This window comes from Callithrix jacchus, chromosome 1 (assembly GCF_049354715.1).
Source record: "Callithrix jacchus isolate 240 chromosome 1, calJac240_pri, whole genome shotgun sequence".
Lineage (NCBI taxonomy): Eukaryota > Metazoa > Chordata > Mammalia > Primates > Cebidae > Callithrix > Callithrix jacchus.
In genome coordinates, this window is record NC_133502.1 from 168,946,887 (window position 1) to 168,962,159 (window position 15,273).

The 15,273-nt window shown below is 41.4% G+C and overlaps 1 protein-coding gene across 4 annotated transcripts in view; it reads right to left on the reverse strand.

Moving 5' to 3' along the window:
• CDK5RAP2 (CDK5 regulatory subunit associated protein 2) overlaps positions 1 to 15,273 on the reverse strand; it is a 209,894-nt gene that overhangs the window by 164,878 nt on the left and 29,743 nt on the right. For all 4 annotated transcript variants that reach the window (XM_054236374.2, XM_009002215.5, XM_009002222.5 and 1 more), the window contains exons 4-5: positions 8,711 to 8,821; positions 3,989 to 4,065 (exon numbers count right to left, since the gene is read on the reverse strand). In XM_054236374.2, the coding sequence (XP_054092349.1) occupies positions 3,989 to 4,065; positions 8,711 to 8,821 (188 nt within the window). The remainder of the gene's footprint in view (positions 1 to 3,988; positions 4,066 to 8,710; positions 8,822 to 15,273) is intronic.

Genomic DNA, 15,273 nt, shown 5'->3' on the forward strand with positions numbered 1-15,273 from the left:
CCAATACGAGAAAGCCAGATTTTGTAAACGCCAGCTTCACTACCCCTTTTAATCCTCCACATTTCCCCTGGATTCCTCCATTCTAATGATGGTTCTTCAGGAAAAAGCAGTGGCAGGTCTCGTGTCCTGTCCCCACACCCTGCCAAAAATCGTAACATGTAAAAGGGTGTTGAGAGTATTATATTAACATAGATATTTTCCATCAGCAAGTATCCACCATAGACATACTGCTGGGAGCTAGGAAACTAGGGTTAAAGAGAAAGGCATGGCCGGGCGCTGTGGCTCACAGGTGCAATCCCAGCACTTTGGGAGGCCGAGGCGGGTGGATCACTTGAGGTCAGGAGTTAGAGACCAGCCTGGTCAACATGGCAAAACCCTGTCTCTACTAAAAATACAAAAATTAGTCGGGCATTGTGGCACATGCCTATAATCCCAGCTACTCAGGAGGTTGAGGCAGGAGAATCACTTGAACCCAGGAGGCAGTTTGCAAAGAGCCAAGATTGCACCCATTGCACTCCAGCCTGGGCAATAGAGCAAGACTCCATCTCAAAAAAAAAAAAAAAAAAAAAGAGAGTGAGAAAAGCATACTTGGTGGTTTCATGGTAGATACTGTCACTGAACAGATACATAGATATTATGCATATACTATATATGCATACAAAAATTTAAAAAAGAACATGGAACCTAGTGCTGAACTAGAAGTCATGGACTTGGGTTCTAATACCAGATGTGACCTATGGCCCCTCCCTTTTCCTGACCTATAGTCTCTCCTCTATGAAATGAGGGTATTCCTCAAGACTTTTCTAGCTCCCAGAACAATGATGTAATGTAAATGGAAGTGAAAGTGTTTTATAAACTAAAAGTGTCACACATAGAGTATTTTCATTCTGTACCAGTGAAGTCCATTAAAGAAACTGATGCGGGCTAGAGGAAGCCATGTGGTTCCAGATCTGAGGCTTTACAAAGGGCTGAGCAATGGAAAGCATTTGGGCTGGGAGGGGATGAGAGGGGAGGAGGTCTGCTGGGGCAGAGTTAGAGCAGCAAAAGCAAGAACGTTTTAGCATCCATGAATTGCGTTTGGGATAGAGTTGGTGGAGAGGAAGTTGGAGCAGTTAGGTCACTGTAAACATTCTTAAACAAAGCTCATGACATTAACCCCAGACATCAAGGCCTGTTGATTCTGCTTCCCAAATGTCTGATTCAACAGCTGCTCTGTTACTCACCTCTCACCTTAACCACTGAACTAGCTTCCTGATTGGTCTCCCAGCTTCCACTAGGGCTCCCTCCACGATCCACTTCCCACCCAGCTTCCAGAATGACCTTTGCAAAAACAGAACTCTGATTGTGCCTCTCACTTGAAACCCACGGCTGCTTTCCATGAGATCTTAGGATAAAGACCAAAATCTCTAGTGTTCTAGACTTCTCCTATTCCCTCAGACCTATACTTTCTCTTCTCCTTGAACATTTTCTCTACCCATTCACCTAGTTACTTCCTACTTATCTTTCAGATTTCATCTCAAATGCCACCTCTTCAGGGACACCTTCCCTGCTATAGAGCCACATCTATATATTTTCTCCCCTACCCAGCCGGGCACAGAGGCTCACGCCTGTAAATCCCAGTACTTTGGGAGGCCAAGGTGAGCAGAGCATGTGAGGCCAAGGGTTCGAGACCAACCTTGGCCAACATGGCGAAACCCCATCTCTACTAAAAATACAAAAGTTAGCTGAGCATGGTGGCACATGCCTGTAATCCCAGCTACTCAGGAGGCAGAGGCCAAAGAATCACCTGGACCCAGGAAGCAGAGGTTGCAGTGAGCCAAGATCACACCACTGCACTCTAGCCTGGCAGAGTAAAACTCTGTCTCAAAAAACAATAATAATATATATTTACTCCCCTACCTGTGAATTCTCATAGCTCCCTTTATTTTTCCTCATAGCTCTTTCCCCAACTTGTGTTTATATACTTATTACTCCAAGTATTTCATCATCATCACTCCCACTAGAATGTGAGCCTCATGCATCTGTTTGCCTCACCACTGTACACCCAGGAACCTAGTTCACTGCAGCACACAAGAGCCACTTAATAAATATTTTCTGAATAAATCAGTAAAGCTAGTCAGACCACACCAGGCTGAGTAGTTTGGGAAATATATACCTATAAACAGGTGCACAAGCCTCCAAAATACTCAATCCGGTGTGTTGGTACTGAGGAGTGTATACAAGCCTTTATGAGCTGAGGTTTCTATGTGTATGAGCTTAACTAAAAACAAGTCCAAGCCAAGACCTGCAGCAGACAGGGCACTGAGTATGAAGGAAACAAAATTCCATTACTGATCTTCAGGCTTGATAAAGTAGATTTGCCTCTCTGCCCAGAAAATGATGTACTTCAAACAACAACAACGACTTGTTAATCTAGTGATATTTATTACTTCAGTGATTCAGAAAGTACCATGTGTGCCAGTTCAGCATAACCTGGAGAAGAAGTCTGGGCCTGGTATCCTCTAGTCTGCTCAAAGCCAACAGCAGGCCAACTTCCAGCTGCTCGACTCTGTGGCAAGGAAGGGAATTATACCGGCCTGGCCCAGAGCAGTGCCGCCATGCCCTAAGCCAAGGACTCCATTGTCCTGGCCTACCACACCCAGCAGGAGCTGTATTGCCAGGACAAATGAAGCACTTCCACATAAGCTTTTGGCTAGATCCTCAGTGAGACAGCCCTAGGACGTCTTATTCCACTGTCACAGAACAAAACTGAGCACACTTTGGTGCCTCCACTTTACCCACAAATACCCTCCATCACTATACCTCCCTGGCATGTTATTTTTCACAAGTGTGATGGACAGCTCAACAGTCTCTTGGAGTAGAGAGGTGGAGAGCTGTCTCTTTTCAGATCTTCAGGCAGATGCTGGATTTGAAATACTTGTGTATTTCACAAGTAATTATGTAATAAATGTTTATGAATGAGTGAATAATCGATTCATAGGCTGTATTTGCTAAACTGCAAATTGAATAAATGAAAATACTAGTTTTCAAATGTTTCTTAAGCAGTAGAACCTCTTTCAAGTAAAATATTACAAGGGTCCCTAGTACATTTAACAGATCTTAAAGGAAAAACAAAAGTCAGTTATTCTGGCTGAAGCCCCATCCTCTGTCTCTCTGCCTCACTCACCAGGACCCCTTCAAATCCCTCCAGGCTTTTACAACCACAAGAATGAACTACTGATATAATTAACAACATAGATCAAGCTCACAAATAAATTGCTGAAGAAAGAAGCCAGACACAAAAGAGAACTTACCATACAATTCCTTTTATATAAAGTCTAAAAACAGGCAGCACTAACAGTGGCTAGAATGGTAGTTATCTTTAGGGGAGAAAGCTGAGTTGAGAACATGAAGAGGGCTTTAGAGGGGCTGGTATGTTCTGTTTCCTGATCTGGATGGTGGCTCCATGGGTGTGTTTCCTTGTGAATATTCATGTTGTACACTTAAGATCTGTTCATTTTTCTGTAAGCATGGACTACCTTAAAAGCTTGTTGTAAAGTAAATAAGTGGGCCGGCCGTGGTGGCTCACGCCTGTAATCCCAGCACTTTGGGAGGCCGAGGCAGGTGGATCACAAGGTCAAGAGATCAAGACCATCCTGGTCAACACGGTGAAACTCCATCCCTACTAAAAAATATAAAAAATTAGCTGGGCATGGTGGCGCGTGCCTGTAATCCCAGCTACTCAGGAGGCTGAGGCAGGAGAATTGCCTGAACCCAGGAGGCAGAGGTTGCGGTGAGCCGAGATTGCACCATTGCACTCCAGCCTGGGTAACAAGAGCGAAACTCCGTCTCAAAAAAAAAGTAAAGTAAATAAGTAAAAACAAAAACCTCCATGGAGACCTCAGAATCCATTTGGAAATCAACTGTCTTAGAAAAGTGTATGGCTCTATTTCACTGACCAACCCAGTGTGGGCAACCTGCAGGCTTTCGACAGGATGAGGGTACTCACGAGGCTTTGATGAGCAGCCGCTCTCTCTCCTGGAGTTCTCGCTTCAGACTTTCCACTTCCACCTTGAGCTCAATGTTCTTCAAGACAAGATTAAGAAAGAAAAGAAACAATGTAAAATACAGGCCCTATGAACGTCAACAATGGGGAAACTGCTTCCAGCAGGACTGACTACAGGACGCCTATAATAGGCAGATGTTAGATGATTCAAAAACCCTCATTAGCCTCAGGGTACAGGAAAAAGGGAATTATTCAACACTGGTGGTCTCAAAAGAAAAGACCTGAATTTCAGGAGACTTGGAACAATTATGTAAATGCGTCTAACAGCCAGAGCACTCAAATATCAAGGCATAAATGTCATACAAGTAAGGCTGATTTAAAAATTGTATGCCCTCCGTCAAGCAAATTTACAAGCAATTCTGCAGTGTGTTTTTCCCATTCCAAAGCAATTACTGGTGGTTGTTCACAATCATGCATGTGGGAGCTGTGGCAGTGCGGATGTGTTACAGCTTTAAAAAAAATAAAACATGTGGATGGAAAACAGGAGGCCACATCATGGCATGTGTCATTTCAATACAAGACTTCAGGCTTCTCACTTACAAAAAAGCTACAACCGCATGGGCAAGCTGTCTGTAAGGAACACCACAATGTTCTCCAACCAAATGTCTTCCTCCTAACTGACTGGAACAAAGGGAGTCACACACAGCTTTGGGCTTACAACTCACGTGAGAATCCAAGACAGAATGCTTGGCAAATGGAATGCAATATAAGACAGTGGAACAGTGGCAGGCTTCTCAAACCTATCCACAAATTAATCCCAGACAGGATGTGAGATGAACTCATGTAGTGGATGGAGGTTTGGATGCATAGTTTGTGGAGGATTGCTATAAATCTAAGATATCTTAGAAATCTCCCTTTTGTTTTTTTATTTAGAGGCAGGGTCTCGCTCTGCTGTTGCCCAGGCTGGAGTGCAGTGGTGCCATCATAGCTCACTGCAGGTCTCAAACTCCTGGGCTCAAGTGATACTTCTACCTCAACCTCCTGAGCAGCTGAGACTACAGGTGTAAACTGCCATGCCCATCTTTTTTTTTTTTTTTTTTTTAATGGATGGGGTCTTGCTATATTGCCCAGGCTGGTCTTGAACTTCTGGCTTCAAACGATCCTCCTGCCTCAGCCTCCCAAAGCACTGGGCTTGCAGTTCCTCTTTTATTTTAATAATCCATCCCATTTTCACATTCTATTCCATAATACATGAGTTTTGTTTTTTTTTTCTCCCCAAGATAAAGTCTTGCTCTTGTCACCCAGGCTAGAGTGCGGTGGCATGATCTTAGCCTATTGCAACCTCCACCTCCCTGCTTCAAGTGATGCTCCTGCCTCAGCCTCTGAGTAGCTGGGATTACAGGGCGTCTGCCACCAAGCCCGGCTAATTTTTTGTATTTTTGGTTGAGACAGGGTTTCACCATGTTGGGCTGGTCTTGAACTCCTGTCCTCAAGTGATCTGCCCACCTCAGCCACACAAAGTGATGGGATTATAGGTGTGAGCCACCTCACCCAACTGCATGTGTATTATTTAAACAAAAATATTTCCAGGCCAGTGCAGTGGTTCACACCTATAATCCCAGCACTTTGGGAGGCCAAGGTGGGCAGATCCTTGAGGTCAGGAGTTCAAGACAGGCCTGGCCAACATGGCAAAACCTCGTCTCAACCAAAATTACAAAAATTAGCCAGGCGTGGTGACACATGCCTGTAGTCCCAGATTCTTGGGAGGCTGAGGCAGAAGAATCGCTTGAACCCGAGAAGTGGAGGTTGCAGTAAGCCGAGATCATGCCACTGCACTCCAGCCTAGACGACAGAGCAAGACTCTATCTCAAAAAGGAAAAATCATTTCCAGTAAAATTTACCATCTCAAAGGACATGCCTCCCTTCCTTCTGTCAAGCAGCCCTAGAGAAACAAGTACTTCAGGTTAAGAAGTACAGCCATGACATGGGTGTGTGACCAAAAGGACATGGGTTCAAATTCTGTCTCTACTCTACCTGTCTCTACTCTCTATCAGGAGAAGACCACAGAGTCAGTGGCTACTCACTTATTCACTCCTTTACGTCAAAGTGATCTTTGCATAAAGGACACTGGGTGACAGTATATAATGTCTTCAACTGTAATACTGTGAAAAACGCAGAAACATCCTTCAAACAGAGGATTCCTTTTCCAGCTCTCAGAAGGGTGGAGAGCTTCTATTCATGAACTGACATAATATACTCTAAGTGCTTCACTTTTTGATGACCCAACAAGCACTCCAATTTAATAAATTTAAAATAGTGAATACTAATATGTCCATTAGGCTATTTTTCTCAAGCCCAATGGATCTCAAGTTATAAACTTATATACATAACGATAATTTCCAAACCGAAAGTAAGGGCACCTTCAAAGCATAAAATGGAATATTATGAAACTATAAAAAAAAAAGCAGCTTGGTGTGGTGGCTCACATCTGTAAGTTCCAACACTTTGGTAAGCCCAGGCAGGAGGATGGCTTGAGGCCAGAAGTTCAAGACCAACCTTGGGCAATATAGCAAGACCCATCTCTACAAAAAATAAAAATTAAAAAGTGCCAGATGTGGTGGTGTATGCCTGTAGTTCCAAGTACTCAGGAGACTGAGGTGGGAGGATCCCTTGAGCCCAGGAGTTCAAGGTTGCAGTGAGCTATGATCAGGCCACTACACTCCAGCCAGGTGACAGGGTGAGATCCTGTCTCAAAAACAAAAAGAATAAAGAAATTCATTGTTAAACTGCTAATGAAAGAAAGATACCCAAGATATCACTGAGTAAGGCTGGGCAAAGTGACTCATGCCTGTAATATGAACACTTTGGGAGGCCAAGGCAGATGGATCACCTGAGGCCAGGAGTTTGAGACCAGCCCGGAGAACATGGCAAAACCCCATCTCTACCAAAAATACAAAAATTAGCCAGGCATGCTGGTATGCACATGTAATCCCAGCTAATCAGGAGGCTGAGGCACAACAATCCCTTGAACCCAGGTGGTAGAGGTTGTAGTGAGCGAAGACTGTACCACCGCACTCCAGCCTGGGCCACAGACAGAGACTGTCTCAGAAAGAAAAAAAAAGGATATCATTAAGTGAAAAATGTAAGGTACAGAACAGGACATGCTTGCATTCATGTAAAAAGAGGGTTTATACACATACACACACAAATACAAACTTGCTTGTACTATATATACATAAAATTCCTCTGCATAAGGAATCAATCGTTATTAGATCTAGAAAAACAGGACACAAGGGTGGGAGAGTCTTTTCAGTGTATATCTCTTAGGGTTTTTGAATTCTAAACCATGTGCACCTATCCAAAAATTTACACTAAAGAAAGGGGCAATGAAATCAGGTCCGGTCGGACAGCTGAAGTGGTACGGTACAATGAGGTTAGAAGACCTGGGCTCAAAATCCACCTCACGTAGTAGCTATATGGCATCAAATGGGTTACTCAACTTCCATAAGCCTCAGTTTCCTCCCCTGTAAGATGAACAAAACTCCACTGCATAGAGCTACTGTGAGAACTACAATAAGATGCAAATGTACAGATGCCCAAGACAGTGCCGGATAGAGTTGGCAACTGACACCTTTTATATTCCTACCACCCAAGAATTCCTTACACACATGACCACCATACTCACATATAAACTGCTTTAGACTATTGGTTTTCCTTTAAAAGTGTGATTGCATCACCACTCCCTTCCAGAAAAGGGGACATCTTCATTGTCTTTCCACCCACAGAGTGAAGAAAAAAACTCTCATAAGGGACAAAGAAGCTTTTCAATTCTTGAAAAGGCTCAGAAATACAGCACAATCCCTCTTCAAGACAAGTCAATTTAAGTTCATCTGCTGAAACTCAAGGAGAGTTCTTTTTCCTCCTTCAAAAGTTTCCACTGGTGCAAACTTCAGAGAAGAAAAGTCAGAATAATTCCCAGGCCAAGGGCTAATCTACTAGAAAAAGCTAAGAAACAGGCACTGAAATATTGTTTGCACTCATGTCTTTTCAAGAAGGCCAAGTTCTTTTTTCAACTTTCAGAACCATGGTTTGTTTTCAGACAAAGACCTCCAGGTCAAGACTTCAAATGGGGATAGCCTTTTCTTCTGACAGTTACGGGCAAGCACACAAGAATACAGAAGAGTCCTATCACAGAAAAACTGACAATCCTAACCTTGGGCTGCCAAAGGAAGCCTCGAGAAGACAATAATTGTCAAACACTGACTGTGTGCTGGAGCCTTTCATCTGTCTTCTCATTTTAATCCACACGAATAACCCTATGACAAAGGGATTATCGCTTAATTCTGGAAGCAAGCCCCAAGAGCTAAAGTGACTTGCCTAAGTTACACAAGTTAGCTGGTAGCAGTAGAATTCAACTTCAAAACCATTCCACCATTCCACTGCTAAATAACACATAATTATAAAAACTTAATTGAGGTAAAAAGTAGTGAATCCAAATTCTGACTTTTAAGAGAGAATGAAAGATTTCCTTAAAATCAATCATGTACCCCTTTGCTTAATATTAAAGTCATCCTAGTATCTTTATGCTCCCCATAATAAATTCAGATTAAATGAAAGCATCTCTATCTATTCACGCTAACTCTGAGAACAAATATCAATCAAATTTCAGCTTGAAATGACAATAAGAAAAGACACAAGGACAGCAATGAGTAGTGGGCCACTCACAGTTTTGTAGATGTGTTCAGTGGGACCATGAAATTCCTGTTGCATTCTTTCCTCAAGGAAATAGATGCGAAGCTTTAGGTTAAAGTTTTCTTTCTTCAACTCAGTGATTTGCTGAAAAATATCACAGAAGGGTCATCAAAAGCAAACAAAAGACAGAGGGTCCAACCGATAGTACATACATTAATCCCTATAGATTAAGAAGATACAAAACGGATTCAAATGTTAAATACTAGAGAAAGCTTATTTTTGCTACCATTGTACTAACCCAGAAGAATTAAGTGGTTCCCACTAGCCAAGGTTAGTACAATTTGAGCATTAAAATGAATAATGACAGGAATGAATGATGACTGAATAAAGAAAGAATTCAAAACTCCACACTGATAATAAGAAATAAGAAAAGGAAAAGAAGAATCTCTTCCTTTTGAAAGAAATCCAGTTAATAAATGTAGAAGAGTAAGAGGAACAGAAAATCACTATTGTACAACCTCTACGGTAATGACTGATTCAGGTAAGAATCAGCAACACTAAAAGCATTAGATGAAAGATCATTACAGAACATAATATTCAGGCAGTCTCAGACATACCACCCCACAAATGGCTTGTTAATTACAAAAGGAAAAGGTACCTTTAAAATTTAGAAACCTTGCAAACACCATCTTTACCAAAGAAATTTATCTTTAATCACCACTGAAGGGATAAACTAACATCATGTTCCTCCTGAAATAAATCAATGAGAGCAAACAATTCCATCTAAAGTGCTTCTGTCTATAACCGCTAACATGTATCTAATCAAGAGGAGTCTACCGGATAAATCTAATTTGAAGAACATTCTGCAAAACAACAGGACTGAAATCTTCAAAAATCTTAATGACAATCCTAAGGCAAAAATGTTTGGTGAAGTCTTCTAAATAAATGGAAGTTGAAGAGGCATGACTACTAAGTATAATAGAATCTTGACTTTCTTACAAAAACAGTTATATGATGATACCTGGGGAAACTGGAATAACAACTTTATATTAGGTAATGATATTATGATTTTACAGGAAAATATCCTAAGAAAGAGACACATGCTAAAGTACTGTGCCAAGACATCTGCAATTAACTCAAATGAGTGAAGACAGGAAAAAAAGAGATAAAGCAAATACAGAAAACATTAATTGGTAAATCCAGATGAATAACACATGATTGTTCACTGTACTATTTTGCAACTTTTTCATATGCTTGAAATCTGTCACGACAAAAAGATGGAGGAAAAAAGAATTAAGAAAAAGTATATTTACTGCAAACCTACCTCTATGTAAACCACCACCAAGCTAGATGATTTACACAGAACATGTCAATTTTTAAAATAACACTGCGAAAGTATCACCTCCACTATATATATGATCAAAGATCACACCACTAGGGGAAGAGCTGGGATTCCTGTCCTGCTGTCTGACTCCAGTAACTATGATCTGTCAATTAAACCTCACTGCCTATAGAGAAAATTCCCGATTTTTTGGTTTGGTTCAGCCAGTACACTTTTCTGTGCAGTCTAACTTAACTTTGAGAACAGATATGAGCCTACACAATAAAGCAATTCCTAGTATGTTTATATCACCTATTTAAATATCTAAATATTCTCTAAAATCCTACCAACATCCCAAGTTCTCCCTCTCTGTTTCACATATTTTTAAGTCTCTGCCTTTAGAGGGGAAAAAATCTCTCTCCTTAACACTGTTATACAGAGAGTGACAGAGCACAAGCTAGGAAGGGACTTTAAATTAGTCCAAGATGATGGTTACCTTTGGGGAGGAAAGGTGGGTAGTGCTTGGAATGAGCTACAAAGCAAACTTCTGGGGTACTGATAACGTTCCACATCTTGGCTTTGGTGATGGTTATAGGGTATGCTCCTTTTTTGATAATTCATTGAACTGTTCACATACAATTTGTGGGTAAGCCTGCATGTATGTTACACTTCTTTTAAAGTTTATTTTGTTTTATTTTTGAAATATGAGGTCTTGCTTATCACCCAGGCTGGAGTGAAGTGGTAGAATTACAGCTCACTGCAGCCTCAAACTCCTGAGCTCAAGCAACCCTCTCACCTCAGCCTCCCAAAGTGCTGGGATTATAGGTGCAAGCCATCACACTTGACCTCATTTTTTAAAGTTTTTAAAGTCAAATAGTCTATTAGGCTATGGTTAATGTGAATTACTAAAAGTCAATTCATCCATGGTTAAGTAAATTATAGTATGTCAATTCAATGGAATATGCTAGAACCATAAAGAAGAATGAGAGACCACATGGTGCACTCACAGGAAATTATCTCCAAGATACATTGTTAAATAAAAACACATGGTATGGAACATTATACAGAGAGGTTTTAAAAGGGCAGGGGATATGAATAATTAATTACCTGAGATGCTAGTATGCAAATTTGTACCACATAAATTTCCTATAAATAAATTAAATTTAAAGTAATAATAAGCGCAATCTTTTTTCCAGACTCTCCGAATTGTAAAAAGAGTACTGATGATATTGTACTAAACGCAGTATGTCTGTCCACACTAGTTTGTGCATCTGTTGTTCTCTTTCCATTCTCAAAGTCACTGTTTAAGCTCAGTTCTCAATGGTAAGGCAGAAAGATCAGCAGCTTTGGAGACAATATAAAGTTCAACCTTAACTCTCTTTTATGATACAACCTAGACATGCTACTTCTTTGAGCCTCAGTTTCCTCAACTTTAAAACAGGGATAACAAAATCAATCTCATAGCTTTTTGTGATAAGAAAATAAATGAATTTGACTATTTTGTGATAAGAAAATAAATGAATAAATGACATGGAGTCTCCCTCTGTCACCCAGGCTGGAATGCAATGGTGCTATCTTAACTCTTTGCAACCTCCACCTCCTGGGTTCAAGCCAGTCTCCTGCCTCAGCCTCCCAAGTAACTGGGTCTACAAGCATGTGCCACCATGCCCAGCTAATTTCTAATCGAGTGTTTGTTTAAGATGGAGTTTTAGGCCGGGCGCAGTGGCTCACGCCTGTAATCACAGCACTTTGGGAAGCCGAGGTGGGTGGATCACGAGGTCAAGAGATCGAGACCATCCTGGTCAACATGGTGAAACCCCGTCTCTACTAAAAATACAAAAAATTAGCTGGGCATGGCGGCGCATGTTTGTAATCCCAGCTACTCGGGAGGCTGAGGCAGGAGAACTGCCTGAATCCAGGAGGCGGAGGTTGCGGTGAGCCGAGATTGCGCCATTGCACTCCAGCCTGGGTAACAAGAGCGAAACTCCGTCTCAAAAAAAATAAAAGATGGAGTTTTGCTCGTTGCCCAGGCTGGAGGGCCATGGTGCAATCTCAGCTCACCCCAACCTCTGCCTCCTGGGTTCAACTGATTCTCCTGCCTCGGCCTCCTGAGTAGCTGAGATACAGGCATGTGCCACCACACCTGATTAATTTTGCATTTTTAGTAGAGACGGGGTTTCTCCATGTTGGTCAGGCTGGTCCCAAATTCCCGACCTCAACTGATTCACTCACCTCAGCCTCCCAAAATGCTGGGAATTCAGGCGCAAGCCACTGCACCCAGCCAGAAAAAAAAATATTTGAATAAATAATAATCTAAAACTTTCTAATTTTGGAAAAAGGCATAAAACATATAACTCAAGAAGCTCACCAAACACCAAACAAGGCAAGATCAAGGTAACTCACACCCAGAGACTGATGAACACTTAAGACCAAAAAAACCTCAAAAGCAACCTGAGAAAATGACATATTACCTATGGGGCAGTGAACAATGATTTGAATGGCAGCAGGTTTGTCAACCAAAACCACAGAGGTCAGAGGCAGTGGAACAATATTATTAAAGCACTGAAAGAAACTGTCATGCCAGAATTCTATGTCCACTAAAACTATCCTTGAAAACGAAGGTAAATGAAGACATTCTCAAAGGAAAACGAAGTAAATTAATTCATTGCCTACAGACCTGTTCTAGACCTCCTAAAGGAAGTTCTTTAGACAGGAAGGAAATGACACCAGAATGAAATGTGTTAACTTCAGAAATTAAGGAAGAGAATAACATAGTAAATAACTGAGTAACTATCTAGAACAGCAATTCAAATTAAAAATCTACAAATTCTTTAAATCATGTATGACAGCTGACAGCAAAGTTATAACATGGCCAGGTGAAATTTTCAATGGGCAGTGATATGACACGTACTGGGGATGGGCAGTAGTAACATTTTTACATTTCACTTGTACTAAAATGAAGAGTTAGGTATGTAGTGTATATTGTAACCTCTAAAGCAACCACTAAAAATGTTCAATGGTTTTTAAATAAACTATACAAAGGATGTGTTCAAAAACTCAGTACATTTAAACTGAATACTACAACAATTTAAATTATCCTAAGGAGGTTTCAAAAAGGAAACACAAGAATGAAAACCAGAGGGAAAAAATAGAACACAAGTCAGAACATGGTAAGCCCAAATAAAAATGCACTGCTATATGTTAAATGTAAATGGGATAAACACACTGATGAAAACAGAGACTGTGGGGATTTTTTTAAAAAAAAACCTGGTCATGGATCTGGAAAAAAAAAATTTTTTTTTTAAAGAAAAAGAAAAACAAACCCAACAATATGCTATACGTAACAAACCATTAAATATAATGATAGAGTAGGCTGGGCACGGTGGCTCACACCTATAATCCAACACTTTGGGAGGCTGAGGTGGGCAGATCACAAGGTCAGGAGTTTGAAAACAACCTGACCAAAATGGTGAAACCCTGTCTCTGCTAAAAACACAAAAATTAGCCGGGTGTGGTGACATGTGCCTGTAATCACAGCTACTCAGGAGGCTGAGGCAGGAGAATATCTTGAACTCGGGAGGCAGAGGTTGCAGCGAGCCGAGACTGCGCCAGTGCACTCCAGCCTGAGAGACAGAGCAAGACTCCATCTCAAAAAAAGAAAGAAAGAAAACCACAGTCTAAATCCTTCATGAACATAGACACAAAATCCTCAACTAAATTTTGGCAAAACGAATAACAGATTCATACATCATGAATGGGGTTTATTTTTTATTTTTAAAGACAGGGTCTCACTATGTTGCTAAGGCTGGCCCCTAACTCCTAGGCTCACACAATCCTCCCACCTCAGCTTCTCAAGTAACTGGGACTACCAGTGCATGCCAACACAGCCAGCTGTGAGTGAGATTTATCCCAGAAATGCAAGGCTAATTCAATATTTGAAAGTCAATCCATGTAGGCCACCATGCTACCAGACTACAGAAGAAAAAAAAAATATGATCATATCAACAGATGCAGAACAGAACCCAACTGCCATTCATTTTTTAAAAACTCAGCTAACTAGAAATTAAAGGGAAATTTTTGCTAATCTGCTAAAGGGCATCTAAAAAAAAAAGCCATACATCTACAAAAAACACATTTAATTAAATTCTTAAAAAACTGAATACTGGGGGACCTCCTCTTTTGGCTTTGGAGGCCCCCTCCCTCTGTCTCAGTATGGCGGAGCTTCTTCCTTCTGTCTTCTCCCTCTTGCCTATTAAACTCTCCATTCCTTAAAACCACTCCACATGCGTCTGCGTCGTTTTATCTAAACGGGCATGAGGACCAAGAACCCTGGTGCTCCTCCACTCATCGGAGCCTTATCATTTTGTTGCATGGGCCAGGAAAGGAAATTCAATCATCAGACTGGTGAGTGTAGGCGGATTTCAACTTTAAATCTGTCCTTTATCTCAAGGCTCTCTTCCAGCTACCATGTTGCCAAACTTTCTTTCTATCCGTGGTTTCTTCCCCTCTCTGTGTGTGTCTAATGTGCACGAATCTTTATAGTTCAGGAAACAGGTCTGTTAGAAAAGATCATGAATCATGGCAGGCGGTAACTCAATAAATGGCTCTCCCTCTACGTTTTCTCTGGTGAGCACATGGTATTTCTTTTTTCTTTTTTCTTTGAGGCGGAATCTCGCTCTGTCACCCAGGCTAAATGCAGTGGTGCAATCTCGGCTCGCTGCGACCTATGCCTCCTGAGTTCAAGTAATTCTCTTGCCTCAGCCTTGCAAGTAGCTGAGACTACCCGTGCGTGCCACCATGCTCCGCTAATTTTTTGTATTTTTAGTAGAAACGGGGTTTCACCATGTTAGCCACAATGGTCTCAATCTTCTGAGCTCGTGATCTTCCTGCCTTGGCTTCTCAAAGTGCTGGGATTACAGGCATGAGCCACCGCACCTGGCCAGTACATGGTATTTCTAAGCCACCTAGTAGAAATTAGGCTCTAGGTCTCTTCTGGGAATGGGAAGTTTCTGCCTTTAGCAGTTAGGAGCAAGATGTCTTCCGTAGCCAAATTTTAGTCCCAATATTGTCCCACTGGCAGGGAAATGGGTATTTAGTTTCTATGTTCCTTTAAGGCATCTATTTTGTCTCCTATTAAGAGAGCACCTAATTAGTAAGGGGATTTTAAGTCTGGAAGTTAACCAGAACCATTTCTGGATGGGTAAATGCTTCAGCATGGGCTATGATATCAGGATACAGAGTTCAATCTGGTACTCCCCCTCTCTTAAAGGGGCCT